General features: G+C 33.5%; 2 protein-coding genes across 2 annotated transcripts; both read left to right on the forward strand.

The window, feature by feature from the left end:
- Window positions 1–175: 175 nt before the first annotated feature.
- LOC133181072 (uncharacterized) lies at window positions 176–17,104 on the forward strand. The gene is made up of 5 exons (XM_061315615.1): window positions 176–283; window positions 3,299–3,581; window positions 5,285–5,414; window positions 9,736–9,899; window positions 13,906–17,104. The coding sequence occupies exons 1-5, from the start codon at window positions 216–218 to the stop codon at window positions 14,251–14,253; spliced, it is 993 nt and encodes a 330-aa protein (XP_061171599.1). The 5' UTR covers window positions 176–215; the 3' UTR covers window positions 14,254–17,104.
- Window positions 17,105–18,259: 1,155 nt separating this feature from the next.
- On the forward strand, window positions 18,260–23,593 carry LOC133181073 (uncharacterized). The gene is made up of 6 exons (XM_061315616.1): window positions 18,260–18,703; window positions 19,909–20,109; window positions 20,434–21,117; window positions 21,367–21,418; window positions 21,626–21,701; window positions 22,405–23,593. The coding sequence occupies exons 1-4, from the start codon at window positions 18,268–18,270 to the stop codon at window positions 21,390–21,392; spliced, it is 1,347 nt and encodes a 448-aa protein (XP_061171600.1). The 5' UTR covers window positions 18,260–18,267; the 3' UTR covers window positions 21,393–21,418; window positions 21,626–21,701; window positions 22,405–23,593.
- Window positions 23,594–27,597: the final 4,004 nt, after the last annotated feature.

Consider the following 27,597-nt stretch of genomic DNA (forward strand, 5'->3'; position numbering starts at 1 on the left):
TAGACAGCATAATCATGTTCTGTTCTATAAACAGCTGAACTGTTAAAATACATTTCCTATCATTTCATAATTAAGAAAATTTTAAATAGCATCGATTTTCTTTTTTGTTCGTATTTAGTGAAAGAGAATGCGACTGCATGTGAAATATAAGTTCGGGCACGCGAGTCAATTAATTACGTCATTAGTTTCGATTTCCAGAAAATGAAGAAATTACAATGAACGACTTCAAAATGAATAGTTACTTATTTACTTTCATAGCGTTATTCGGGGTTTCTTTAACAAAGTAAGTGTTTATAATGTTCTACTGGTTATTTTTCTTTGTATTTTCTCAAGTGTCATTGTTAAGTATTTGAAGTTTTTAATTAAAATAGAAATGACTATGAGTATGAATATACTGTTATTATGGGAATTTTATTGAACAAAGGACTACATATATGTAGTACGTATATTACTGCAAGATGATCAAGGTTTGATTTTGCTCTCATTTTGTTTGATTAAATACAGTGCACTGTTGAGTAAGTGGCATAGACCTTCATTAATAAACTTCAGGTTGATGAAAGGAAATGGACCACTCCTGTAGTATATTTCTCTGTAATCCCATGTGGTATTTAAGAATTGAAATGTTGCTTGATTCAAAAGGGGAATAACTTTAGAAAAGATGTTTAAAGACTAGCAAAGTTATTAAATCATCAATATGTTTGGTTCTTAATGATCATGATTATTTAATATGATGTAAGCATCAATGCTAAGAATGTACGTGTGACTTATAAAAAGTTTCCAGTAAAAAAGCTTTCAAGCAATGATAACTAGAGGGTAATCAAAGAGTTGCAGACATTTAATACTTCTAATGTGGTGTAAGAGGAACTAGTTTGTCTGTGCATGACCACAAAGTGTACCCAATCTGTCCCAAAGTATAATGTGGTGGTCAGGCAGGTTCGATCACCAGTGGCCAGATAGCTCTGTTGATAGAACTAACTAGTAATTCAGGGGGCTCCGGTTTGAATCCTGGTCTGGTGCATCACATTTTCCTGTTACAATGGTAAAGCAGTTCAAATATATACCATTTATCATTATTTATAGTAGAATGTCATTGGAATAAAACCTTAAATGCTCCAAAGTTGCACTTAAAATCAGTTCTGAATTACTTAAACATGTAAATAACATTTTTACCTAATTCATAATATACTAGAACTCTATATAAGGAAAAAAGTTCACTTACTTAATGTACCATGTTGAAATTTGAAAGTCATTGTTGTTGTAATGGTAACCTCCCCTCCATCCATTTTGTTGGCTACAAAGGAGATATTGATACAAAGACTGTCACAATTTCTACTGTTGAAAATTGGTGCTATGACAATAGTTCATTATAAATATTTAGTTATACAATTGCAGTGTGTACTAATGAAAAGAAGTGATACTTAATCAATTTACCATGAAATCTATAAATGTAAATATATAAGCACTGAATTGTAAATTCTTTATGTACATTGTGTCATTAACATGGATGGATGTGCAGACAAATTTTCATAATGCGCTAAGATTCATTATCCAATTTATCAGCACAGCAGTCCTTGTTATGATACAATGTAGGTTAAAAATTTACAATTCAGTGCTGAATTTAATCATTCGGTGGTTGCCCGCGTGGTGCAGTGGTTAGAGCGTCTGCTCTAGAGTCGCGGCGTAAGGAGTTGATCCTTACGTCGCGGGTTCGAATCCCACTGTGGGACGTGGAGACCGGTCCTTCGGATGAGACAGTATAAACCGAGGTCCCGTGTCGCAGTAGGTGCTTGCACGAAAAAGATCCCTCACTGCTCAATGGCCGTAAGTGCCGAGTATAGGACAAAATATGCAGTTCTCCACCGGCAAGTGGTGTCGTCTCCATATGAGTGAAAAATTCTCAAGAGGGACGTTAAACTACATACAAACAAACAAACAAACAAAATCATTCGGTGTACAATAATGTTGAATACTCCCCTCCCCCTTTTTCAAACACACCCACTGAAACTACTACTAGATCCACCAGACATATTTTGTGATAATTCAATTAAAGTAAATGCATGTAAGCTGTTTGCTAGGCTTTACTTTCTCTGTACAAAGCTACAAATAGAAGTACAAAGTTAAATCAAGCTTTAAAAAAAGATGATGTAAATACATGTATTATCTCTTTTTTCATTCGTTTGTTTAGGCTTACCTTTTTTTCATACTATTTCCTAAATTTGATCATTTTGTCGTCAAACTATGAAACTAGAATTTCCATTTTGAAGTAAAGGATGTATTAGACAATATTTTTGAGAGACAATATATTGGTGAAGGGTGCAGTATCTTTTGTTTCTGATAAATGTAATACGACCACTACAATTTGATTTTATAATAATTAGGTATGTGTGTGTGTTTGTAGTATATGTATTATTCATACATTTTTTGATAGTCAGTGAATACACATAGCTTTCATTGAGGCATTGATGAAGGCTGTGTCTGTTCATTACTTTTCAAAAGAGAATTACGTTTGAAGTAATTTAATGCAGTGATTATTGTATAAAGATTGTTTGTGTAGAAAAACAAAACAGTCATTGTAACATAATCAATAAATCAGATTTCAAAATGATGAAGGAGACCTTAGAGGATGAATACACTGTAGGACATGCATATAAACTTTCAAAATGAGCATTTTTCTTATAAGTGCAAGAATGGTCAACATCCAATTTACAAATTTACGTAAATACATTAAGTAAAAGTATGTATTTATGAAGTATGAATCTGTTTTCACAGACGGAAGTTAAATCACAATTTCTTGAATCTCCATACAATAATGAAGACTTCCATTGTTTTACTGACTTTATACATCATCAGTGCATGTTTTTCTATTGTTCTCTGTTTAACGGTAGTTGTATATTTGCATAGATAAAAGACAAACATGCAGTCATGGTTTACAAGAGAAAAAAATAATTCTTCTTACATTTCTCTCTCTCTGTTGTAAGCAAGGGTTGTGACATTCAATTTGAATATTACAATACATGTACATGTATATATATTATTCAATTAATATTGAATATTAATCACCATGTGATTTCCTTAACCTCAGTTAACTCTGTGAATACTAAATTCGTAAAGTAGCATGTTTTGTGTTAATTAGGACATTGTGTTCGAACATGTTAAATTGTCAGGCATCATCAATTTAAAATCTGATGAACTTTCATGAACATGGCCATATTGTTAAATTCATTTTGAAACCTTTGTAAAAAGTGTACTAGCGCCATACGGAAATAGTGGCTATTGACCTTTTGTTATAATTTTGCAGTGGCATGGATCTGTATTGTTGGAGTGGACATGATAAATCAACAATATCAAATCAGTCATGTACCATAGAAAATAATACGACAACAGCTGCCCCAGACAATACCACAATTCAAAATAAAGATGGTGATCAGGTTGTGTCCTTCTGCTATGAGCTTATTTATCATGACAATTCCACATCATTAAACTTTGAGTCTGACCCAGTTTCTGCAAGAACAGCTCACAGGAATGCCTCGTGTGATTTCCTTGGACTCTGTAATGATAGTATTGTGGGAACACATGTAAAGGTTTGGAAATTACTATTTCACTTTTCATATGAAAATTCATTGAATTTTTTTAAGTAATTTAGATGTACATCGTAATACAGTACTAGGATGTTACGTTTAGGTTAATGTACAAGTAGCGCTCCATTCCTTAAAAGTAATGGAGCTGAGGCCCTGAAGGGGCCGAGGCCCATATCTTTTAAGGAATGGAGCACTACTTGTACATTAACCCGCTTAAAATCCACTGTTTTAAATGCTTGTAATTATTGTTTGTTAATATATATTAATGAAAAATATATAAAAGATACACAGTATTTAATATATATATATACATATATATATATACATATATATATATATATATATATATATATATATATATATATATATATATATATATATATATATATATATATATAGGGAGAGGAAGGCAAGTAAAGTGTTATTAAGTAATTTAAATCCAATCTGTCAACTAGTGTTGTACCGATAATCAGAAAACATCGATTGTCGACAAAAAAATGCTACCGATTTCGATCATCGATTATTATTTTTCATAATCGATCATTGGAAACGTACTTCTTTTAAATGCATTCTGGAATTATACATTCTCAGTTTGAAATTTATTTCTTTGTAATGAAAGAAAATGGCCATTACAAAGCCAACTAACACAAAGCAGAGGTGATTAAGAACCAAAAGGTGCATATATAGAAAGTGTAAAAGAAGCAAAACAACAAAGAAAACTATATATTATATATTTAATATATTCATGTTAAAGAAATATAAAATATTTGTAATAGTCTGCTTTTTATACACAAAACTATGACATCCAATTATAATCGGTAAAATCGCATCGGAAGCAGTAACCGATTCCAACCGATGATCGATTATGAAAATTAACCGATATCCCATCACTACAGCTTCGATGGCGTAGTGAGATGAAATTCAAATGTCTATCTTGGTGAGGGTACCAGGGTTCGATTATCAGCGGTACCATTATGATTTTTTCTTAGTATGAAAATAAACTTTAGTTAATGAAATTTTCTAAGTTCTTTCTTTGGTAGAGGTATGGGAAGAAGAATTTGAACATAGCAAATACCATTTTCAGTGTAATTTGCAACTGTCCATTCCTGAAAAATAATGGAGCCCTCAAACAAAAGAGTGACATCACTAGTGGATTTTAATGGACGTATCTATATAAACACATGGTAACATCCAAATAATAAGGGAGGGCATTTGTGTAAGAGGAATCTCATATCAAAAGTATACCACCAGTAGTTAAAATGATACTTCATTTCAGTCTTGAACACTATTTATATTTTGTTGAAAATTATTGGTACAGTTGAACTTTGGTATTTCGAACTTGGATATCTCAAATACCATGGATATGTCGAATTGATTGGGAAGTCCTTGCCACATATTTCTTAAGTATTTTACCCTTGATATCTCGAACCCTTGGATATCTCGAACCCTTGGATATCTTGAAGTTTTTTCTCGGTCCCATCAAGTTCGAGATAACAAGGTTTGACTGTATTTACATCTTGTTCATATAAAAGAATAGGTATTAAGTATGAGTACCATCAAACATGTGACTACCTTCTTTTATGATTATCAGCTTATCATTTGCTTTTTATCATGGATGGACATAGAAAAAGTACATTAATTTTGTATAAATCTTAAGAAAGATTCAAATTAGAGAACAGCATTGATATAGCACATTTTTTTTGTAGACAACAGTAAATGATATTGAAGTTATACTTATATGCTGTAAGGGAGACAACTGTAATCATAACCCTGATGTTTTGCCGGTGATAAAGCCTGTTTGTAATAATCTTCAGTCTAATGGAACAGTGGCCATGGGTATGTTATGGTTAATTGAAGGCATTGATCATGATTCTGTGATCTTAACAAAACACAGGAATCTGAAATTTATTAAGGGTTAGATGATGATATTTGCAACTTGAAGTAAATTTTGAACTTTTAAGTTTTGACAGCTGATTAGTATATTTTTAAATTTCTCTACAAAAGGTTACTATTGAAAATTGCCCTTGATATCTATGTAAACTCTAGTTTATTAAGGTGTGTGTATTTCAATGGATTAGTTATGAAAATCATTATAAATTACCTAAGGGTTTACAGTATGTACTGAATATTTTTAAAAGCACTTATTTAGGTTTTGTGTATCATAATAAAAAAAAATTATATTTGATTTTCTTCGCTTCTAATTGCTTTACCAGAATTGTATAAAATATATGAAGTTTGACATTATAGATATGCAATTAAGATATAAAATTCCATTTGCTAATCAGGCATCAAAATTCTAAAATGACAATTTTGCAGTGTTTTCAATAAGATTTTCAATAGAAGGAAATATATATGGAACAGAAGGAAACCAATCTCGGCGAGGGGTCTGGGGGCCGCCTCATGCCCAGGGCAGAGCCCTGGTAGGGGGCCCGGGGGGGGGGGGGGGGGGGATGGGCAAAGCCCCTTGGCCGAAAACGGAAATTGGCATTTTTGACTCATTTTTCTTACCTCTTAGGCCAATAAATTTTTCACATTTCTGTCACTATATACCAAATTTTACCTATTAAAGCCATTTAGAAAACAATTTGTACCCTTTCACTGATTTGTTATATGGACTTTTAACAGACTGACAGACAATTGTTTGTGCTAGAATTTCATTTCATACTCATGCTGCATAATTAGTCCCTTTCACATTAACCAGTCAGGAAAATTATTCAAAATTAAGGAAATAATTTATTTAAAAATAAACTTTTTAACACGTAGTGACGTACAACCCCCCCCCCCCCCCCCCCCCCAAATGAAATATTCTGCATTCTGTAATCTGCAGACTAAAATATCATAAATCTTTAAATTTACTTACTATTTTGTACAGATTGTCAGAACGAAATAATTAAGAAAATGGATACAAATACAAATTACTAGTACATAAAAACCTTCTTGTGAAAAGTTAAACTGTTCCTGTACTTCAAGAGAGCTAACACAAATAAACGAGAATACAAATTTACATTTTCAATTTGAGGAAATTCTGTAAGAATTCCTTTGTCCCATGTCTCAGTCACGATTAAAAAAATGACTTTTATTTGTAAGGTCTTACAATTTTATCGGTCTAGATATAAATATTTGCTGTTGTAATAATCTTGACCTAGCTTGTGAAGTGACAGTGAATGTTAAAAAAAAAACAACATATTTTCCTGTTCGACATTTTAGGCCGTAGATACCTGACACTTGCGTCAATGAAGCGCCAAATTCCCAATAATCTTGATCATATCTTGTATAGCTAAAGTTAAATCCCGATCGTTGAGTTGTGAATTTTATATGAGGTTGGAATTATTCGTTAAAAATTTATTCTTCAAACGTTGCTCTCGCGAGTTGTAGCCTTGAACTGCCTTGTTCAGTAGTTGTAGTACATATTGGATCAAATCAAACTTCAATGAAAAAGAGCGCACTCAAGGGAAGTTACTCTAGAAATATAGATAGTCGCGATAAAATCTACAGATTTCGCGTACCAACCCCCAAAAAATCCCAATTACGGAAATTTCATAGCCGGCAAAATTTCTCGTACAGGCAGTTAATTTTGCCGGTTGCCAGCTCTTATTGAAAACACTGAATTTTGACACATGAACATAAACACATTGATTTTTTAATCACAATTTTATTGTCCCTTTCTCGTGTAAGAAAATGAAGGACATTAATGCAGATAACCTTTCACAATTTTTCTTTCCTTGGGAAAATTTAGTCATATACAGAAGAAAGTTAGTTATTTAATTTGAGTCTTACATACATACAGGTAACTCTCGATACCTCGAAGTCCGCGGGACCGAACGAAAACTTTGAGATATCAAGAGTTCGAGTTTTCAAGAGTCTGGAATTTTCCGGGTTTGTTAACAGGTTTTAAAATTAGTCTTACCGGATGTAATGATTTTCATGCAGTGCTAACTTTTACCAGTCTAGACGAACTCCAAAAACAGCGTTTCCGGAAGTAAGAAATTGAGACTGAAAAAGACTCCGAAAAAAGAGTCCGCGCATGCGCACACACACAAAAAATGGCGATTTTTCGGCAAAAATAATGGGTCTACAAAAACTGTCCGTGCAAAGTTTTGGAAAGTATGGCAATTATACCAGTACTCAGAAATGCTAAATAAAAGACTTCGGAAGAGATCGTATTTGTCAGATTTTTGATTTTATTTGCAAAAAATGAGATATTTACTTTCAAAGTTAACGTTTCAAGTCAGATCAATTATAGAGAAAATGATACGTTTTGAGAAGTAAATATGCATAAAAAAGGGATATATCTGCAAAATGGGGCAATATATATTGTAACTGTTAAAAACTTGACTGAATTTTACACATAAATTAGCATTCCGGTTTTTTATTTGTGTACGACATCTGAATTGGACGCGTAAGTTTTTACCATCGTTATTTACCGATTTTTTACCATATACGAACAGATATTATTATGAACACATTTTTAAAACTATTATCTATCAATATGAAGACTTTAAAACCCACTCTTCTAGATATTAAGGGCACAACATGTCTTCTAAAAATGAACCTGTTAATACATCTGCTCCGTGGTGAAAAATGCACATTTTCTGATTAAAATAAATACAAGTTGGGTGTCTTCAAAAACAAATAAAAGCACCTTTAGTGTAGGAACGACATAAAATTTAAATCAAGGAGACAATAAATTTAATAAGAAAATATTTCTTACCGGCAGTATTGAATTTGATGCCGTATATCCAATTCACTAATATGCAAGAGTTTGAAGCGATAAATAAGTCAATATTAACAAAATAATTTAATAAATGCAATTATCCATTCAACAAAAAATAAAATGAAGTAATATTGCACTAAATACAGCCATTATGCAGCCGTATATTTGGAGAAAGCGAACGATAATCCATCGTTTGTTTACACTGGACGCCATTTTGGCGCAATGCATGATGGAGCCAAAGACTTCGTTTTCGGAGTTCACGCTGTTTTTGGAGTTCGGCTAGACTGTTTACACGTGGATTTTATAAAACAACAATATTTTTAAGTGATTTAGATGAATATTTCATTAAACTAAGTAAAGCAAAAAAAATGTATATCGTCACTTCATGTATAATTATTTATTTATTCTTTGTAATACGGACATCATACTGCGCATTCGTTACATGAAAACGACATTTTACAGCGTCGTACATATAGCATTGACTATTCCAAACATTATCATTGAATGCAGTTCTGTAAGTATTTGTCCAATAATAGTCGTCATATTGACATTGTGGCTGTTTCTGATTTTTCATATTTCGTTTAACTTTGACACTGACTCAAAATAAAAATTAAATTATTGTTTCGTCTTGTAATCAATTACTACTTTTCACGGACACTGCGTCTCTAAATTATCGTAAGACAGTCGATGATAATTATTTTAATAGCATATAGGCAAAATATGACTTATTATAAATCAATTATCACCTTGCAGCATAAGTGTCACCTGAATAAACATCCCCTTCCTCGAGACCCGCGTCTTCTGCCTGGGGCCATTTAAATGTCCAGGTAAAGGTGTTAATTATGTAACCTGGTGTACACATAGCCACTTCGAGGTATTGAGGGTAAATTCTTACAGAATATGCATAGCGGGACTGCATTTTGACTTCGAGGGATCAAGGGTTTCGAGAGATCAAGAGTTCGAGATATCAAGAGTAAATTTGCTTAGTTATATAGGAGAAAAATTCGGGACCGGAGACTCACTTCGAGCGATCAAGAACTTCGAGAGATCGAAGTTTGAGCCATCAAGAGTTACCTGTATTATATTGTTTATTATAGTAAACTGCATACATAAATTAGTGCACTTAAAATTTAGCTTAATTTTCTGCTACATTTGTTTAGTGCAATTAATCCTAAATGAGCACTTTTGAGTCTTAATGAGAACAAAATGTATTAGGGTGTACATGAATTAGTGGACAAGAAGCAGCTCAAAAGGTGCTAATTTAAAATATATAATTTACCACTGAAATTAGTATTTTTACAGTATTTTATATTTACTACCGGTACTTGGAAGGTATTAATTCTAAAATGTAAAAAGTATTACTTGTGCTACTGATATTCTTTTCCCCGTCAACTCTTAGATTCAGACATATATAATTGTATATATTCCACGTCTTTAAAACAGGACATTACAAAGAAACTTGTTCCGGTTCCGATGATTTGTGTATGAGCATCACAGTGTACAAAGAAGGAACCATTTTGAACCAAAAGTTGCAGTGTGGGAGTAAACAACAATGTTCTGCAGCAAATAAAACATATATTCAGGAAGAACTCTGTCACACACAAGAGGTATGAATTGAAATCCCCCTCCCTTCAAAGTATTTAAAAGGAAAAATTTTGTTTCAGCTAGTACATGATTTTTAGCTCACCTCAACAAAGTTAGGGGAGCTTATGTAATACCCTTGGCATCAGCATCCCAGGTTAAAGTTTTTAGAGCAGATTTCTTTTCAAGTGTTTATATGCCCTATATTGATCAGAGATGCATGGACGATGCTTTTAGTATTACTATTAGTATTGGTATTTCATTGTACCAGTCCAAGTTTGAGATGATGCCAAAGAATGACCAGGTAAATGATGTTTTTGGAGCAGGTTCAAGTTTTTTTTGGTGCAGGTCTCATTTTCAAGCAACTATAAGCCCTATATTGACCAAATTTGCAGGATGATACATCCAAGGAAGCACACTACCAGACTTGCTTCAGATGCTGGATCTGACTTATATTTTCTGGATGAGAGACCAGTTTCAAGTTTTTTGAGCAGGTTCATTCTAAAGGAACTACAAGCCCAATGTTGACCAAACTTGCATGGATGATACATCTAAGGATACACACCTGCTTGGATGCTGGATTTAATCTACATTTTCCATATGAGCAACCAGGTTGAAGTATTTTGAGTAGGTTTATTTTAAAGTAACTATAAATCCTATGTTGACCAGACTTGCATAAAATGATACATATAAGGATACATACCACTGGACTTGCTTCTGATGCTGGATTTAACCTACATTTTCTGGATGAGTGACCAGGTTAAAGTTTTTGGAGGAGGTTCATTCCAAAGTAACTATTAGCCCTATGCTGGGCAATCATGCATTGAAGATAAATTTATTGATGCACACTGCCAGACTTGCTTCAGATGCTGAATTGACATACATTTTCTGGATGAGTGACCAGGTTAAAGTTTTTAGAGCAGTTTCATTCAAGGGTAACTTCAAGCCCTCCCTAGACCAAACTTGGATGATGCTTCAAGGGATACACACTTAAGACATGCTTCAGATGATGGATTTGACCTTCATTTTCTGGATGAATGACCAGTTAAAATTTTGAAGCAGGCTCATTCCAGTGTATCTTCAAGCCCTATCTGAACCAAGCTTGCATGGATTTTGCATCTAGTGATGTGTACTATTAGACTTCCTTCGAATGCTGGATTTCAACCCCCCACCCGTTTTTTTGGAAGAGTGACCAGGTTAAAGTTTTTGCAGCAGGTTCAGTCCAGTATAAATTCAAGCCCTACCTGGATCAAACTTTGGTGGATGATGCATCTAGGGATGCACACTACCAGACTTGCTTCAGATGCTGGACTTAACCTACTTTGTATGTTTCTGGATGAGTGACCAAGTTAAAGGTTTTGGAGCAGGTTTATTTTGATTTAATTTAAAGTCCTTCATCATGTTCATAAAGCAAACTTGTATAGATGATAATTTTAAGTGAAGGGATGCATACTACCAGACTTACTCTGGATGCTGGATGTGAAGTATGCTTTCTGGATGACTGACCAGCTATTAGAGCAGGTCCATTCCTAAGTGACTGTAAGGCCTACCTGGACCAAACATGTATTGATGATGTGTCAAGGGATGCACACTAACTTACTTGCTTTGTATGTTAAATCTGACCTGCATTCTCTGGATGGGTGACCAGTTAAAGATTTTTAGGACAAGTCCATTCCCAACTAACTGCAAGCCCTACCTGCACCAACAAGATTTTAGATTGTTTTCACCTGATTGACAAAAATGGGGTATGATTTCTTTAGCTCACCTGAGCTGAAAGCTCAAGTGAGCTTTTCTGATCACATTTTGTCTGTAGTCCTTCTGTCTGTCTGTCCGTCTGTCTGTAAACTTTTCACATTTTTGACTTCTTCTCCAGAACCACTGGGCCAATTTCAACCAAACTTGCCACAAAGCATCCTTGGGTGAAGGGGGTTCAAGTTTGTTCAAATGAAGGGCCACACCCTCTTTCAAGGGGAGATAATTAAGAATTAGTGAAAAATTAATAGCATGTTTTAAAAATCTTCTTCTCAAGAACCACAGGGCCAGGAAAGATGAAACTCATGTGGAAACATCCTCAGGTAGTGTAGATTCAAGTTTGTTCAATTCATGACCCCCTGGGGTAGGACAGGGCCACAATGGAGGATCAAAGTTTTACATAGAAATATATAAGAAAAATCTTTAAAAATCTTCTTCTCAGGAACAGCAAAGCCATGATGAATCATATTTATATGGAAGCATCCTCAGGTAGTGTAGATTCAAGTTTGTTCAAATCATGACCCCCGGGGATAGGGCAGGGCCACAATGGAGGATCAAAGTTTTACATAGAAATATATAGGGAAAATCTTTAAAAATCTTCTTCTCAAGAACAGCAAAGTCATAATGAGTCATATTTGTATGGAAACATCCTCGGGCAGTGTAGATTCAAGTTTGTTCAAATAATGACCCCCGGGGGTAGGGCGGGGCCACAATGGATAGAAATATATAGGAAAAATCTTTAAAAATCTTCTTCTCAAGAACAGCAAAACCCTGATTGGCCGTATTTATATAGAAGCATCCTCACGTAGTGTAGATTCAAGTTTATTCAAATCATGACCCCCTGGGGTAGGGTGGGGCCACAATGGAGGATCAATGTTTTACAAAGAAATATATAGGAAAAATCTTTAAAAATCTTCTTCTCAGGAACAGGAAAGCCCTGATTATTCATATTTATGTGGAAGCATCCTCAGGTAGTGTAAATTTTATTTTGTTCAAATCATGACCCCTGGGGTTAGGGTGGGGCCACAATGAAGGATCAAAGTCTTAAATAGAAATATATAGGAAGATATCTTCTTCTGAAGAACTGCAAAGCCATGATTAGTCATTTTGATATGGAAGCATCCTCAGGTAGTGTAGATTCAAGTTTGTTAAAATGATAACCCCTGGGGATAGGGTCGGGCCACAATGGGGGATTAAAAATTTTACGTACTAGGAACATATAGGAAAATATCTTCTTTTCAAGAACAGAAAATCATGTTTAGTCATTTTGATATGGAAGTATCCTCAGGTAGTGTAGATTCAATTTTGTTCAAATGATTACCCCGGGGGTAGGGTGGGGCCACAATGGGGGATCGAAAGTTTTACATAAGAACATATAGAAAAAAAATTTCTTCTCAAGAACAGAAAAGCTACGTTTAGTCATATTGATATGGTAGCATCCTCAGGTAGTGTAGATTCAAGTTTGTTCAAATGATGACCCCTGGGATAGGGAGGAGCCACAATTGGGGATCAAATTTTTACAACAAAGCCATTTGTTATATTGACATGCAAGCATCATCAGGTAGTTTGAAATTCAAGCCTCCCCCCCCCCCCCCCCCCCTTGTAATCTTTTAAATTACTGAACTGATTTGTGCTTTTGCCTAGCCAATGTGCTCAGGTGAGCGATGTGGCCCATGGGCCTTTTGTTTCTTATACCTCGAAGTTTTATCAATTGGATTAAACTGATCAAGGCCTGTGCCTTCATGGACAAAAATTTCATAAATGTTGCCTCTAGGGATGCACACTAGTAGATGATTAGTTTAGTGTGGGACTTTGCCTTACTTAAAGATAACATTCATTGAGGTGAGCTCTGTAATTTTTGATTACCTATGTTTTTTTTTTTTTTGCAATGATAATGTAATCCTTGCTATTAATGCAATGTAGTTTAGTTCACAGTGTTGTAGAGATAAAAATGAATGTATTCAAATCAAATTAAAGAAAAACCCATGGTAACCATAACATTATTTGAATTTTAATTTGCTATCTAAAATACATGTAACAATGCAAATGTGCTTAATATATTTATGTAAAATGTTTTTTAAAGTTTCTTGATTTAGAAATTTGGGGAGTGGAAGCATTGATTTTGTACCCATATTTAATATTTCTCAACCATGATGATAAATTTTTACAAATACAAACCTGCTGGTAGTAACTTATTCATTAAATTTGCCATTGTTTCAAGAATTACAGCAAATTGGAAATTTTTACAAATGTACTGTTAAAATGACCCATTTTTTACAGGATAAAGGGGAACAAACAGAAGTTTGTTGTTGCTCGGGAGATTTATGCATTCCTGTTCCAGAAAATGTCACCATCATTATCCCCAAAGACAACAATGACACAGACTCAGCACTAGATAAGGTTATTCATAACAAAGTCCAAGTCCAAAGTAAGAAGGGCACTGATTGGTTGTTTGTGGGAGGACTAATTGCAGCAGGAGCCTTGGTTCTTATCGTCACAGTGGCTGTCTTGGTTGTCTGGCGATTGAAAAAGAGAAGACAAGCGGCAGCTCGTAATCGTATGTTGTTTTCCTACATGCCGATTTCAGCTTCAGAAGTGGATGATGATGACGTACAGATGTTACTTTAAGGATTTTTTTTTTTAATTCACAATTACTGGCTAGACTGGTACATGCTGGATGAAGAATTAATATTACCAAAGAGAGCAGTCTCTTTTTGTCAGATTTTGTTCAAGAAAGATGCAGGCCACAAAACTAAAATACTATAATGAGAAAATTGCATTCATTCCCAATTTATTGTGATATGTATGTGTGTTTTTGTGTACCGGTATTTTTGCAACACATATATTGTAATCAGTTGCTTTGAGCCATGATTTATTGTAGAATAAGTTGATGTTCTCAGAGGATAAAATGTCACATGCTAAATGGCAGAGTGTTTCCAATTCTGGTCTTTCCTTTTGGAGAATATTTAATGCAATACAATGAAGATATTGCATAATAATTTGTTTGGTAAAGTGTTTTTTAGTGTAATTGAAGCAGTGCATGATCACAATCAGCAGATGAAGTTATATTTCTGTTGAATTTCTAGTTATATTTTTGTTGATTTCTTATTTGAACCCTAATTTAATTTGTTTTATAAATGAGATGAAGTCAAGGTGGACAAGCATGTCCTCAAGTACTGGTACTAACTACTGGTAAGTGGTTTGCTAATTTTGTACCAGGTACTCTGTATAAATTGTCTTTTTTGTTACTGTTGAAATGGATGCAAGAGAATTACAGTAATTGTAAATTTGCGTCCTTTTTTTACTGAATCTCATTTGCAGAGATTTGTATGTCTGCCATGATAACTTGAAAGATTTGTCATTTTATTATTGTTGTTGTGTTTGGTATTACACACAACACAGGTACATGTACTGTAACTTTTGATCTCATTTGTTAGAACTACTCATATTAACAGCCATCTCTTTGCTGGCCAAATGCTGTTTGTGAGGAATTGAGCAGATCAGAAGCATTTAGCTAGGGAAGATGATAGATACATGTAATTTCAGCAATTTTTATTATTTTAATGAGAGATTCTTATTGCAAAATATGTTACAAGCTTAAGAAAAAAAAATCCATTGCCTGAATTAAAAAACATGTATTTAGTATAGGGTATTCAAAATCAAAATGTTTCCCAAAATTATGTTTCTATGTGTATTATTTTAACCTTACCTGAGCCAAGGGCGCTAATGAGCTTCCCTGATCAAAGTTTGTCCATTGTCCATCCATCCAGCTATCAGTCAATCTATTAACTTTTTACATTTTTGACTTCTTCTCCAGAACCACTAAGCCAATTTCAACCAAACTTGCTACAAAACAACTTTATAGGGAGTCACAGCCTCTTTCAAGAGGAGACAATTAAGATATGGTGAAAATTGTCATATTCATATGGAAGCATCCTCAGGTAGTATAGATGGATATTTTTTTTCAAATCATGACCCCCCAGTGATAGGGTGGGGCCACAATGGGCAATCAAAGTTTCACATAAGAGTTTTTAGGAAAAATCTTTTAAAATCTGAAGAAGAACAGCAAAGCCATGGTTAGTCATATTTGTATGGAAACATCCTCTGATGTGTAGATTCAAGCTTGTTCAAATCATGACCTCCATGGGTAGGGTAGGGCCACAATGGGCAATGGAAATTTTACTTAGTTATACATGTATTTGGGGAAAATCTCTTAAAATCTTCTTGTTTCAAGAACACCAAACCATGATTACTCATATTTATATGGAAACATCCCCAGGTAGTGTAGATTTAAGTTGATTTAAATCATTACCCCTTTGGGTAGAGTGAGGCCACAATAAGTGATCAAAGTTTAATTTACATAGAAATATAGGGGGGTATAAAAATCTGCTGATGAAGAGCAACATGACCATAGTGACTCAGGTGAGCATTGTGGCCCATGGGCCTCTTGTTTCACTTCCATTTCTTTGTGATAAATCATGATACAATTTTGTGCCATAATAATTGTAGAGATGTATGAATTTTAATGATATGTTTCAGTTGTGTTAGTGTATGGGTCCAGATCGAGTTCTGTAAATCTCTGTTGATGTTAAATTCATGTAACTCTTGCAGGTTATGAGCACACACTACACAATTTGTTGTAGAATGTTACTGTACAGAAAATTATTAACTTCATACTGCTAGTTGGGCATTTGTCACAAAAACATTTCATACATGTATTGTCAATGCAAAATTTTATAATGATGCAAAATATTATAAGATAAATTTCATTGATTACATTTTACATTTATTACATTGTAATATTACTTCAAGATGAGCACGAAATGTTAATATGTAATGTCAGTAATCTCTTGTGGGTTAAGAATATTAGATAACTTTTAACAGTACAACAACTTTAGTATTTTTCGTTATCCTGATCACATCTCTGGTGTTTCCAGGGGTCTTTATTTCGCCCTTTCTATGATTTCCATTGTTTAATATTGAGAGAAAAATCTCAAAATCGGTACAGAGGGTACATGTAATTAACTTCAAAGACGGAATTGTTGTTGACATTTGGAAGTCACAGTTCATTATAATGAATGCAGATGTTATTGTATTATTGTAAAAGCAGAAATATTCGTTGGGGATTTTATTTCATTTATTTGGTTGTTACCAATTATCAACAAAATTTAATCCCACATGAAAATTTATATGAAAATATAATGAGTATGGTTACAATGACGAAGTTTAATGCCCACGAAACCCTTTTAGATGGCAAATCAACAAAATTTTATTCCCACAAAAATTTGTGCTTCTACATTCTACAGTATATTTTAAGTTGTTACATCAAAAGCATTTGAATCACAATGTTTTCCCAATTATTATAATTATTTCTGAAAAATAAAATTATGTCCTTGACTATTTTTTTCCACACATTTCTTAGTTTATATAGCTTGTTTGTAAATGTTGTTGACATGATTAAATGTTTGAGTTTCTTTGACATCATTCTTTTTTTTTTCAATATGCAGTTTTATTATTGATATGCTCTGTAATGAATCACAAAATGAATTGACTATGTCTGCAGATACACTGTACGTGTACATGGCGTAATCACTGGGTATGGAGTTGTTGGCGAAATCATGAATTAGCGCTCTACGTGTCCGTGCCGTATATTGTATTTATAAATGATTTTTTAGCGGTATTCATGAATTAGCTCATCGTTGTCTGCACCAAAGCCAGCTAAAATATGAAGCCTGATTTTTTAAGTACACATACAGTAGGAATAACAGGTTTTCTTGGAGGGTGTAAAATTTGGCATTTTGCCTCAAAGTGTATGTTGGGATTTTTTCATTTCATACACAATTTGCAATCACATTTAAGTGATATACAGTATATTCTACCCGCAATAGAACAGAAATTGTGATTCCACAGAATTATTATCTAGTGAGAAAAAGTGTTTCCAGTATGTCTGCCCTCCTCTTACCCTGTCAGTGACCTTGATCTTGCCTAAACATCCTTGATTCAGGTCTTGAAACACCCTCGGGTTGTAAGCAATCAATTAATCAAGTATATTTATAGGGTTCAATTGTTTTTCATTTACAAAGTTATAAACAGGACATATTAGATATCTTTTTTGAACTTCCACAGGTAACCTTGGCCAAGGACTTGACACACCTTCAGATAATGCAAAATTATTGTATGAGATATAAGTGTTCAGAGTTTCTCTCTAACAATCTTGAAGATCTATCTTGAAATTGACCTTTTCTATAACCTTGACCTCACCTTACTGACCTCAGCAAAGGTCTTGTTTATGTGTTTGATACGACATGGAAAAGTCTGCAAGTTCCCAAATTAGATTAAATTTTTAAAAAATTACTTTATCAACATTTGAAGAAAAAACAAGTCGTAAAATATTGAATTAAATTAATATTTAAAATAAATGTTTAATATTTGCTATATACCGTATATCACTTAAATGTGATTGCAAATTGTGTATGAAATGAAAAAATCCCAACATACACTTTTGTAAATTATATAACTTTCTTAAAACTGCTTACATGCAAAAATATATACATTGTACATATTTCTAAGAAGCGAATGATTTAGCTGTGAGCCGAAACATCCTGGTGTTGAAATAACCTGCACCCATTCAAAATGGCGTCTATGTTTCGAAAGAGAACTTTCACTTTGCTCAAACTAAACAGAAGGACCTCATTTCTAACTAAGTATGACTTGCACATACGTAAAGATGATTTACAAAATACTTCCTTTAGAAATAATCTTAAAAATTATATAACTGATCATAAATACAGTTTAGCCGCAGTAAAAATTTATGGAAACCACGACCTGGAGGAGTTGGAGGTATCCGAAACATTCAGTGAAACTACATTCTGGAGATTTGCTTTGTACAGAGTAAAGGAAAATGTTGGTAACTCACACTGCCTTGAAGAAACTGTTAAATATCTTGGGACACGATCCTCCACAATGTTTTCCAGAGGGTATGACGCGATTGAACGTTACTTAAAAACCAAGGGGGGGCTGCAAAACTCACAGGAGGATACTGCATTCAGGGCACTAAAGAAATTTTATGTGAACAAAGGTGAAGAGATTAAAGGGTTTTGTTGTGCATGCTTATCAGATGTTAATATTGATTTGAAATTATTATGTTCTGTCAGTTCAGCTGCATGATGTTGTTATCGGTATTTGTCATGAATATATTTTCACGGACAGAAATAAAAATTAAATATGGTATTAATATATGATGCCTCTGGTATTTAATGGGTCAATTTATAATACTCCAAATGAGTTATATATGATGTAAGCATCAAATAAAATACATAAATTGCATTAGAATGGGAATAACTACATGGTTGTATCTTCTTGTTTCTTATTAAGCACTGGTAAAGCAGGTTTAACAGTTGCAAACATCCATTTTACTGGCTCCACTAAAGAGCCGCTGATAAAAACTCAGTTTGACTGTAAAATTCGCATAAAGAGCTGCAAATAACAAAAAAGAAGTTGGTTATTCCCTAAATAATGCTATTTACATGCATGTATGTCTGGTACACCCAAAATACCATATATATTATTACCCTGAAATGAATTATTTCTAACACAGCTGTTCTTAAATGTACCAGTACTATTGTCAACACAACCAAAGAGCTAGGTTCACTTTATGCATAAAATGGCACTGTAGATATACCAATTTATTGACTAACACCTAATGTTTCATTTTAAACATCAAGATAAAGTAGAGACTTAGTGCTTTCATTTCCTATTAGAATTTTTCTCCTTAAAGTCCAGGTCTTGGAAAACAAGCTTTATGGAATTGCAATGTTCTTGACTTTTAAGGAAAACAGGTATATTTAAGTACTTTCAGAGAAGAAAAATAATATGAGCGCACCCTCTGATCTAAAAAATAAAACATGTTTTGTAATCCTCAGAAACGGTTCTATCAGTAAATAATTGCATATTTTAGATCAGAGATTGCGCTCTATATTAAATATCGAAAAATATCTTTAAAAATTGGCTGTTCTTGTAGAATTGATCAGGATATGAGGAAAATGACGCATTTCATGACGTCATAATGCATTGACTAGCCAGAAAATCACGTCATTTTTGGTAGATTCGCAATCGCCAAATGTCTAAATGAAGTTTAATGCATTATCAACTAAAACTAAGCAGTTTCAGTTTTTCAGAAATTCACAGGGCCAAAAAAGGCCCTTAGTGAATCTTGTTCTTTATGTCATAAAAGTATGTATATAAAATAAAACCATGAAAATAGTTTTATTATCTCATTTTCAGAGGAACATGAAAATAGATTGATGATGTTAAAAGATTTGTCATCAGAAGAGCAGGTTGCTGCAGTCATTTCACAGCATCTTATTTGCCAGTTGCTCCCCTTCCCATCCAGCTACTTTATGGATAATATTCATACCAAAGGTCCAACGGACAAGTGTCCTTGTGGATGTGGACAGCCTCTTAACTTTGGAAGTACACTGCTGGGTAAAATGCATACTTTTGTTAAGCAGTGCATACATTTATCTTTTACATATTTATAAGCATTGTGACACAAAGACTGGTATGATATCAATTTTAATTAAGTATATGTTAATTGTAATAATGAACAAAAATTGATACAGTGCAATAGATATCAAAATATTTGTGAACACATTTTATTCCTTCCTTTTCTCATATTTTAGCCAGCAAATCATAAATATCCATCTCTCTCCTCCAGAATTTATATCTTATTGATTTAACAATAATTCCTTCATATACTGTAACACAATTCAATGTTTAACCTATTTTTGAATGCATTTTCTCTTTCAGGAAGTCCCCATCTTTTCCACGGTTTTGTTGATGGTGTCCTCATACCTGCAGAGAATCATTCTATTACAGAAGAAAATTATACTAAATCTGCAGTATTCACAGCAAGAAAGAAGACTGATGATATTTATTATCATTGTCTGGTGAACAAGGAATGGATGGATAAATATGAGAGCACTGTTTATAAACTTGATGAAGAAATTCTTAATAGGGAATACAAATCAGAAATAAATGTAATTGATGAAAAACAGCTCTGCAAGCAAGCGATAGCCATGTCTCTTTGCAAGTACCAAGAACAATCTAATAAAAAGGACAGTTCTTATGCCCCAGCCATGCCAGTGTTTGGTATGACAAGTGACTCCTTTGAAGTTGCTGTCTATGACCCTGTGCATGACTATCTCTTGAAATCCAACAAGCCATTAAACTTTTTTGAAGAAGATTCCCAAAACCTGAAATTTTCCAGTGTTGTGGACTTATGGTTGTTGATTTATCACAGCTTGTTTTTTACAACTCCCAGTCCACGTGTTGTACATCAATTAAGGGGAACAGCAAACCTGATCCCACAGCTGGGAGAGAAAAGATTTGAGAAAATTGTGAAAAGTTCAAGATGGATGTTTTTACCATATTTTCATCATCAATCATTTCCAGAGATTCATGAAGGTGTCATTAAATATGTTGATAGAAAAGGTAAATTTTTTTTTAAATCTTGAATATGTTATGCAGCATGGTAATGGAAATTTAAACAAAAAATGCAACAAGATGAGTTGTAAGTTTGACATAGTGATATATGTGTAACCATTATAAAGATTATGCAAGAAAAATCTGTAAGATAAACACATGTTTTGCAGAAGTCAATATTGCTCTCCCATACATTGCATTTATTTACCACTTGTTTACTACATATATTAATGACTTTAACATGTATAATTCTTTCAGAAGATGCCTCGGGCTACAAACATTAAAAGATATTACAAAAATATTGAAAAAGGTAACTTAAAATTCTGTAAATTCTTGAAAACCAAAAAATATTGAGCTTTAATAAGCATTCTTGAGGCTATCAGTATGTTTTACTCACAAAAGAAAGAAGAAATTAAAGTTAAACTATCTCACAAAAATAAGGTATCATGATAATTTGGTGATCTAAAGTATAAATGAAAAAAAATGAGTTATAATGTTGGTTTGTGTCTATATACAGATACATGTAGTACAGCTTTCTGGTGTCATGAAATGCTTAGGAGCTTCTGGAATTGCTGACCATTATGGCTTGCAAAGTGAGTAAAGACTTATAAAAAGACACTTTATTGGCACCTCCTGTTCATATATTTGGAGGATAAAATATACATTATAATTTCTGTACATTTACTGTTAGGAAATTGAGCCTAAGTAATCAGGATGGTAATCAATTGGACGATTCACTTTCCAGATGAAATTTGCATATATCTACCTACTAATCATAAAAGATGTTCATTTCCATACTCTATGATTTCATTAATCGACTTAATTTCCTTGAGAACACAAGCATACGTATTGTCACAATTTTGTTACTTTTTTGTCATTAGTTTATCAGTTGTATATGTACCTTATCTTTATTTTGGCATCAGGAGTGACTTCTTATTTCTTTTAGGCTCTGTTGGTCACAGCAGAGCTGTACGCCAGTCTATGTTACTGTATTTAGCTACGGGTACTCATCAAATTGTTTGATAATTAAGCTTTGCCAGTTATTCTGTGTGTTGGCTGGTAATTGTCAGAAGAGGTTTAGATGCGTTGATGTAACATCTGTTTTTGGTTGTAATTATGTAAATCTAAGAACTCCTCACAACTAGAGGATAGTTGTGACCAGTAGGCTCAACTGTTTATACACACCTGCAGTCATTACCATATTAATACTAAGTAATACACATTGTGGCTTTTTTCCCTATTATTTATTTTTCATAATGTTTTTACTTGCTTACAAATAATTCCTTGATTTTTTAGGGGCGTACCGCCATTAAGACTGTGATATAGATCCATGTACTGTAAAAGACACCAGTACTACACGTATTTGTTTTAAGGAAGCAACAGGGACAGACAGAGATTTTATTTGGGATGGGATATAAAAAGATATTCTGAAAAAAAGCATGGAACTTTGTTACGATTATTATACCAATCATTCATTATATGATATGTACGGTATTTTATATCAAGTCATTACCTTTTTTATGTAAATGAAAAATATGATTTGTCATGAGCATGCATTCCTCATTTAAGGAGCATCTTTTACTGTACAAAGTAAATAAAAAGAAAATTTGAAAGTGTTATCGAATATACAGTGTAAAACCCTTGTCACACCAGGGTTGCGTCCTCAAGCGATCCCGCGGCATCTGTGGAAAAAAAAAAGCAGAACGCGGAAGTGCTAGCAGTAGAGTCTCCTACGGCGCTGTAAGAACTCGGTGGGGTTTCCAAGTGACGCGATTGGGTCACCTAGAACGCAATGCGATGGCGCGCATTTTGAGCATGCATACAGTATGCGCTTGGCTCTGCGTTCTGATATACACGCAATGGAAATGCCGTATAGTCACCGTAATAGCGCGGTAAGGTCTTCAACAGCGCCACAAGAGCCCGTTGGCGCGCTCAAGTGACGCACATGATGGCAGTATGGACGCAATGGTATCTTCGACCGAGCTGAAGTACAGAAACTTGTAGGAGTCCTTTGAGATGCCAGTGCGTCAAAAGAACGTCTTGTGCACGCGGTTGGCGCACTGTACGCCGTTAACTCATCGCACGCATGGAACACTCAGAGGGAGCGCAGTAGCATGCCGCAGGAATTCCCTAGAAGTGCTTTGGTTGTTGTCAGGATGCCGTGACATCTCGTATTTTGAAAATTTCATTGAATTTTCCTGATATTCCACGGATATCCCAGGAATTTAACAACGCCAACTCTGTTGGAACGCAGCCCTGATGTGACAGGGGCTTAATTACCAAATCACTTAAAAATTGTAAATGGGGAAGATGTTTAGCACCAAAGAATCCCCCCCCCCCACTCCTCCTTGTTTTTGTCTTGAACAGCAATTTAATTTTGACTGTATGAAGAAAAATTTCAGTTTCATAGTTAATGTGTTTCGATTTCAAGCATGTGCCTGTATTATACTTGGATGGGTGACCGCTTCATGTTATATACAGTATATCTACATAAAAGTATACTAATATTACATTTGAATGTGTATTTTTTTTAGCGCTTTGGCGGATAGCAACTTCAACTAATTCAAGTGAAACGCTAATTGTCTTGCACATATATACACGCACATAAAATGCGCTAATCTTAATTGTTAAAAAATCAAATTCCGGAAAATATCGTACACGCTAAAATATAATACATTTACAGTATGTTGACCCAGTACTTGACTTTGAATTATTTAATCGAACAATCTCAGCAGCTTAACGGTCATAACGAAAGATTTATAATTTCTTTAGAAACGTGAAAACAAAAGAAAGGTTATATCCAATCACAGACCTAACGCTTGTCAATACAAATTGTACTCAATTCCTTTAATTCATAAGAAAAAAAAACTTTGCCTTATATATATTTTTTCTGATAAAATGTCTCTTTTTATTTGCTTTAGGTCTATGATTGGATGTAACCTTTCTTTTGTTTTCACGTTTCTAAAGTACATGTATCATGTGCAATAAGACTTTATTCTCAAGGTCAGTTAAGGGGATTTTATAAACACTAGTGCCAGTGACCAGTGTTTGAAACTCATCGTAAAGCTATAGACATGCAGGGGTGAAAGCTGTCAGCCCTACCAAAAATCCTCTAGCCCGAGAAAATAATGGTCTTTATAATATAAATTTGTTTTTAGCGATAATGTGAATGGGGCCAGATCACCATAACTTCGATTCTGAATCTATAGCAGGGCTCTAATTGGCGACTAATTTAGTCGCCATGGCGCCTAAAATGTTTTATTGGCGCCTAAAATTTTTCCATAAGTCGCCTTGGTAACCATTTTAGATTGAGTTGGCGATCGTCGAATTCCGGAATTTTCATTTTTAACATTTTTTTCTGAAAAAGCGAAAAGAATTTTAAAAGAATGCGCACGTCATGGGTCTCTATATTCTATTAACATTTAAAGTTGTCGCCTCAGAAAAATTGCCTGGCGACTAAAAATTTGCATTGGCGACTAAATCTTTTTGATAAGGCGCCAGCTAGCGCCTAATTTTAGAGGCCTGGATAGGCTAGCGAATTCTACCCCTTTTACCCATTACACTTTGTTACCGATACTATAAACTGATCTGAGAAAGATTTATCAAATATATGAATTTTAATTTTTAAGGGAAATTTTAACACGTCCAGCCGGGCGTCGATACGTGCAAATTTGTTCGCCCATGGCAAAATTTGTGCGTCTCGGGCGGTCGGGCGCACGGTTATTTCAAACACTAGTAGTGCTTATAGGTCACATAAAGTCCCCTGTACACATGTGGTAATGGTTTAAATGGACAAACTTGAATCTACACTACGTCAGGAAGCTAACAGATAAGTTTTATCTTTTCTGGCCAGTGGTTCTTGAAAAGAATATTTTTAATGATGCCATTAAAATTTAACTAATTCTTGATTATCTCCCCTTGAAAGAGGACATGCACCTTCATTTGAACAAACTTGAATCCCCTTTACCCAAGGATGATTTATAGCAAGTTTGGTTGAAACCGGCTCATTGGCTCAAGAGAAGTTAACAGTGTGAAAAGTTTACAGATGGATGGACAGACAGACAGATGGACACCAGACAAAATGTGATCAGAAAAGCTCACGAGAGCTTTCGACTCAGGTGAGCTAAAACCTTTCTACTGTTGAAATTGTATTGAAACAGTGAATCTTGAAGAAGGGATTTATTCATTCAAAATCCTATAGTAAAGGAAATAACCTCCGTCTTTGATTAGTTTGGGGACAAATATGAATATGCTTACAATTTAAATTGTAGCCCCATGTTTTAAAGACATCAATACTCACAAATCAAACATTATAACTGGTCTGAGTAGATATTTCTCAGAAAAAAACATACACATGAATTTATCATAAATCATTGTAGCTTAGTTGGGGTTAATTAAATATTCACTCAATGAAATCAATGAAAATAATTAAACACAAATTCTGTATATCAATGTATATGTGTCATAATCTTATAATGAAAGTAATACTAAGTAAATGGTTGATAATCTTTTCAAGGGTTTTTTTCTCTTCCATATAATATACATTTGTAATTAAGGACATTGGCAAGGTTCCTGGTTATTGTATAGAATTTTTCAAGAACTTTTGAGTAGGTTTAAATGTACTAAATAGGCTATATTCTGGATCGTTTTACCTACCAATCCAGCATTCTTTTTAAGATTTTGTCAAATTAGTGTTTTTACAATTCTTAATGCATTTCCTATGTAAAATGTTGATAAAAGGGACCTACATAATTTTTTACCATAATATTTTTTCAAAACCCATTTATTTCATACAGTTTTTGTATTATATACATTATTGTAACTTCATTTCCTATGACTTCTAGATATTTTGGTTGAAAATGTATATATAGAAAAAAGACATGGATACACCGGCACCGATCATCATTTTTGAGTTGCGTCCCTTAACAGCTAAAATTGGTCAAGTGACTGGTTGATTGTTTTTATCATGTAATTGACTGAATTGATTGAAACACGTTGTCATAAAAATATTGGCATGGATTTATTTTTAACTTTTATTCGTAATTACTAAATGCTGATTCCTTCACACGACCTAAGACCTGTTCTCAGTCGGCATGGTCGACCTACCTTTCAGCATATGTCACATCTTTGCCCTTCCCAGCATACTGAGCATAACTATGGTAAATGACGACCTGTTTGCTCTTTGTCCCTGAATACAATGTACAACAAAGCCATTACTTTACGGAAGCGTATTAGGGCCGCAGCAGTATCTTTTATTAATTTGTTTTAACAAATTACTAATTTGTTATAACAGATTACTAATTTGTTATAACAGATTACTAATTTATTATAACAAATTATCAATTTGTTAAAACAAATTACTAATTTGTTAAAACAAATTACTAATTTGTTATAACAGATTACTAATTTGTTATAACAGATTACTAATTTGTTATAACAAATTACTAATTTGTTATAACAAATTATCAATTTGTTAAAACAAATTACTAATTTGTTAAAACAAATTACTAATTTGTTATAACAGATTACTAATTTGTTATAACAAATTACTAATTTGTTATAACAAATTATCAATTTGTTATAACAAATTACTAATTTGTTAAAACAAATTACTAAATTGTTATAACAAATTATCAATTTGTTATAACAAATTATTAATTTGTTATAACAGATTACTAATTTGTTATAACAAATTACTAATTTGTTATAACAAAATTTAATTATTAATTTGTTATAACAGATTACTAATTTGTTATAACAGATTACTAATTTGTTATAACAAATTATCAATTTGTTAAAACAGATTACTAATTTGTTATAACAGATTACTAATTTGTTATAACAGATTACTAATTTGTTATAACAGATTACTAATTTGATATAACAAATTATCAATTTGATATAACAAATTAATAATTTGTTATAACAAATTGGTAATTTGTTATAACAAATTAATAATTTTGATAAAGTGAAAGTGTATACAGATCTATGGAAGCCAGATGAGATCAGAAATCTTTTTATAAGTTGGATTTGTGAAAATAGTAAATGTGCAAGCTCTGCAGCTACAGCTTTTGACCAATATGTTAATCTGGATTTACATCTTTTAGCATTTAGAGTTTTCACTGTCAAACATTATTGTTATAAAGATACAATGCATTAAATTCTTTGGTTACTTATTCTTAGGAGCTCTATTTGAATTTTGTCCTCCTCCCCCACCAGGGCTCCGTCCTTGACTCCCATTTACCAGGTCATTGCATCCCCGTTCGTATGCTAGGAAAAAATATCTTATCAAAGACATGTTATTTGGAGAGGGAATTTTTCCCACCCTGAATCAACATGTTCATTATAATATTTTTTTTTTCAATATGTCTTTTATTTTATTTCATTTTACCCCCCCCCTCCCTCTCTCTCTCGGTTCATTCTATACATGTACCAAATGATTTATGCCTACTGTTCAATCCAGTTTATGTATCATGAATAAAATATATT

The sequence above is a fragment of the Saccostrea echinata genome, unplaced genomic scaffold, assembly GCF_033153115.1.
Source record: "Saccostrea echinata isolate AGI-Se365-2 ecotype Australia unplaced genomic scaffold, CSIRO_AGI_Sech_v1 ptg000008l, whole genome shotgun sequence".
Classification (NCBI taxonomy): Eukaryota; Metazoa; Mollusca; class Bivalvia; order Ostreida; family Ostreidae; genus Saccostrea; species Saccostrea echinata.

What these genes read in the sequence shown, in the direction of transcription:
- LOC133181072 (XM_061315615.1), top strand. Translation starts at nt 216, where the DNA reads ATGAACGACTTCAAAATGAATAGTTACTTATTTACTTTCATAGCGTTA. An exon ending in TAATGGAACAGTGGCCATGG is followed by an intron (nt 5,415 to 9,735) that starts GTATGTTATGGT and finishes TCTTTAAAACAG; the next exon opens with GACATTACAAAGAAACTTGT. An exon ending in AACTCTGTCACACACAAGAG is followed by an intron (nt 9,900 to 13,905) that starts GTATGAATTGAA and finishes CATTTTTTACAG; the next exon opens with GATAAAGGGGAACAAACAGA.
- LOC133181073 (XM_061315616.1), top strand. Translation starts at nt 18,268, where the DNA reads ATGTTTCGAAAGAGAACTTTCACTTTGCTCAAACTAAACAGAAGGACC. An exon ending in GAAATTTTATGTGAACAAAG is followed by an intron (nt 18,704 to 19,908) that starts GTGAAGAGATTA and finishes TCTCATTTTCAG; the next exon opens with AGGAACATGAAAATAGATTG. An exon ending in TAAATATGTTGATAGAAAAG is followed by an intron (nt 21,118 to 21,366) that starts GTAAATTTTTTT and finishes TAATTCTTTCAG; the next exon opens with AAGATGCCTCGGGCTACAAA.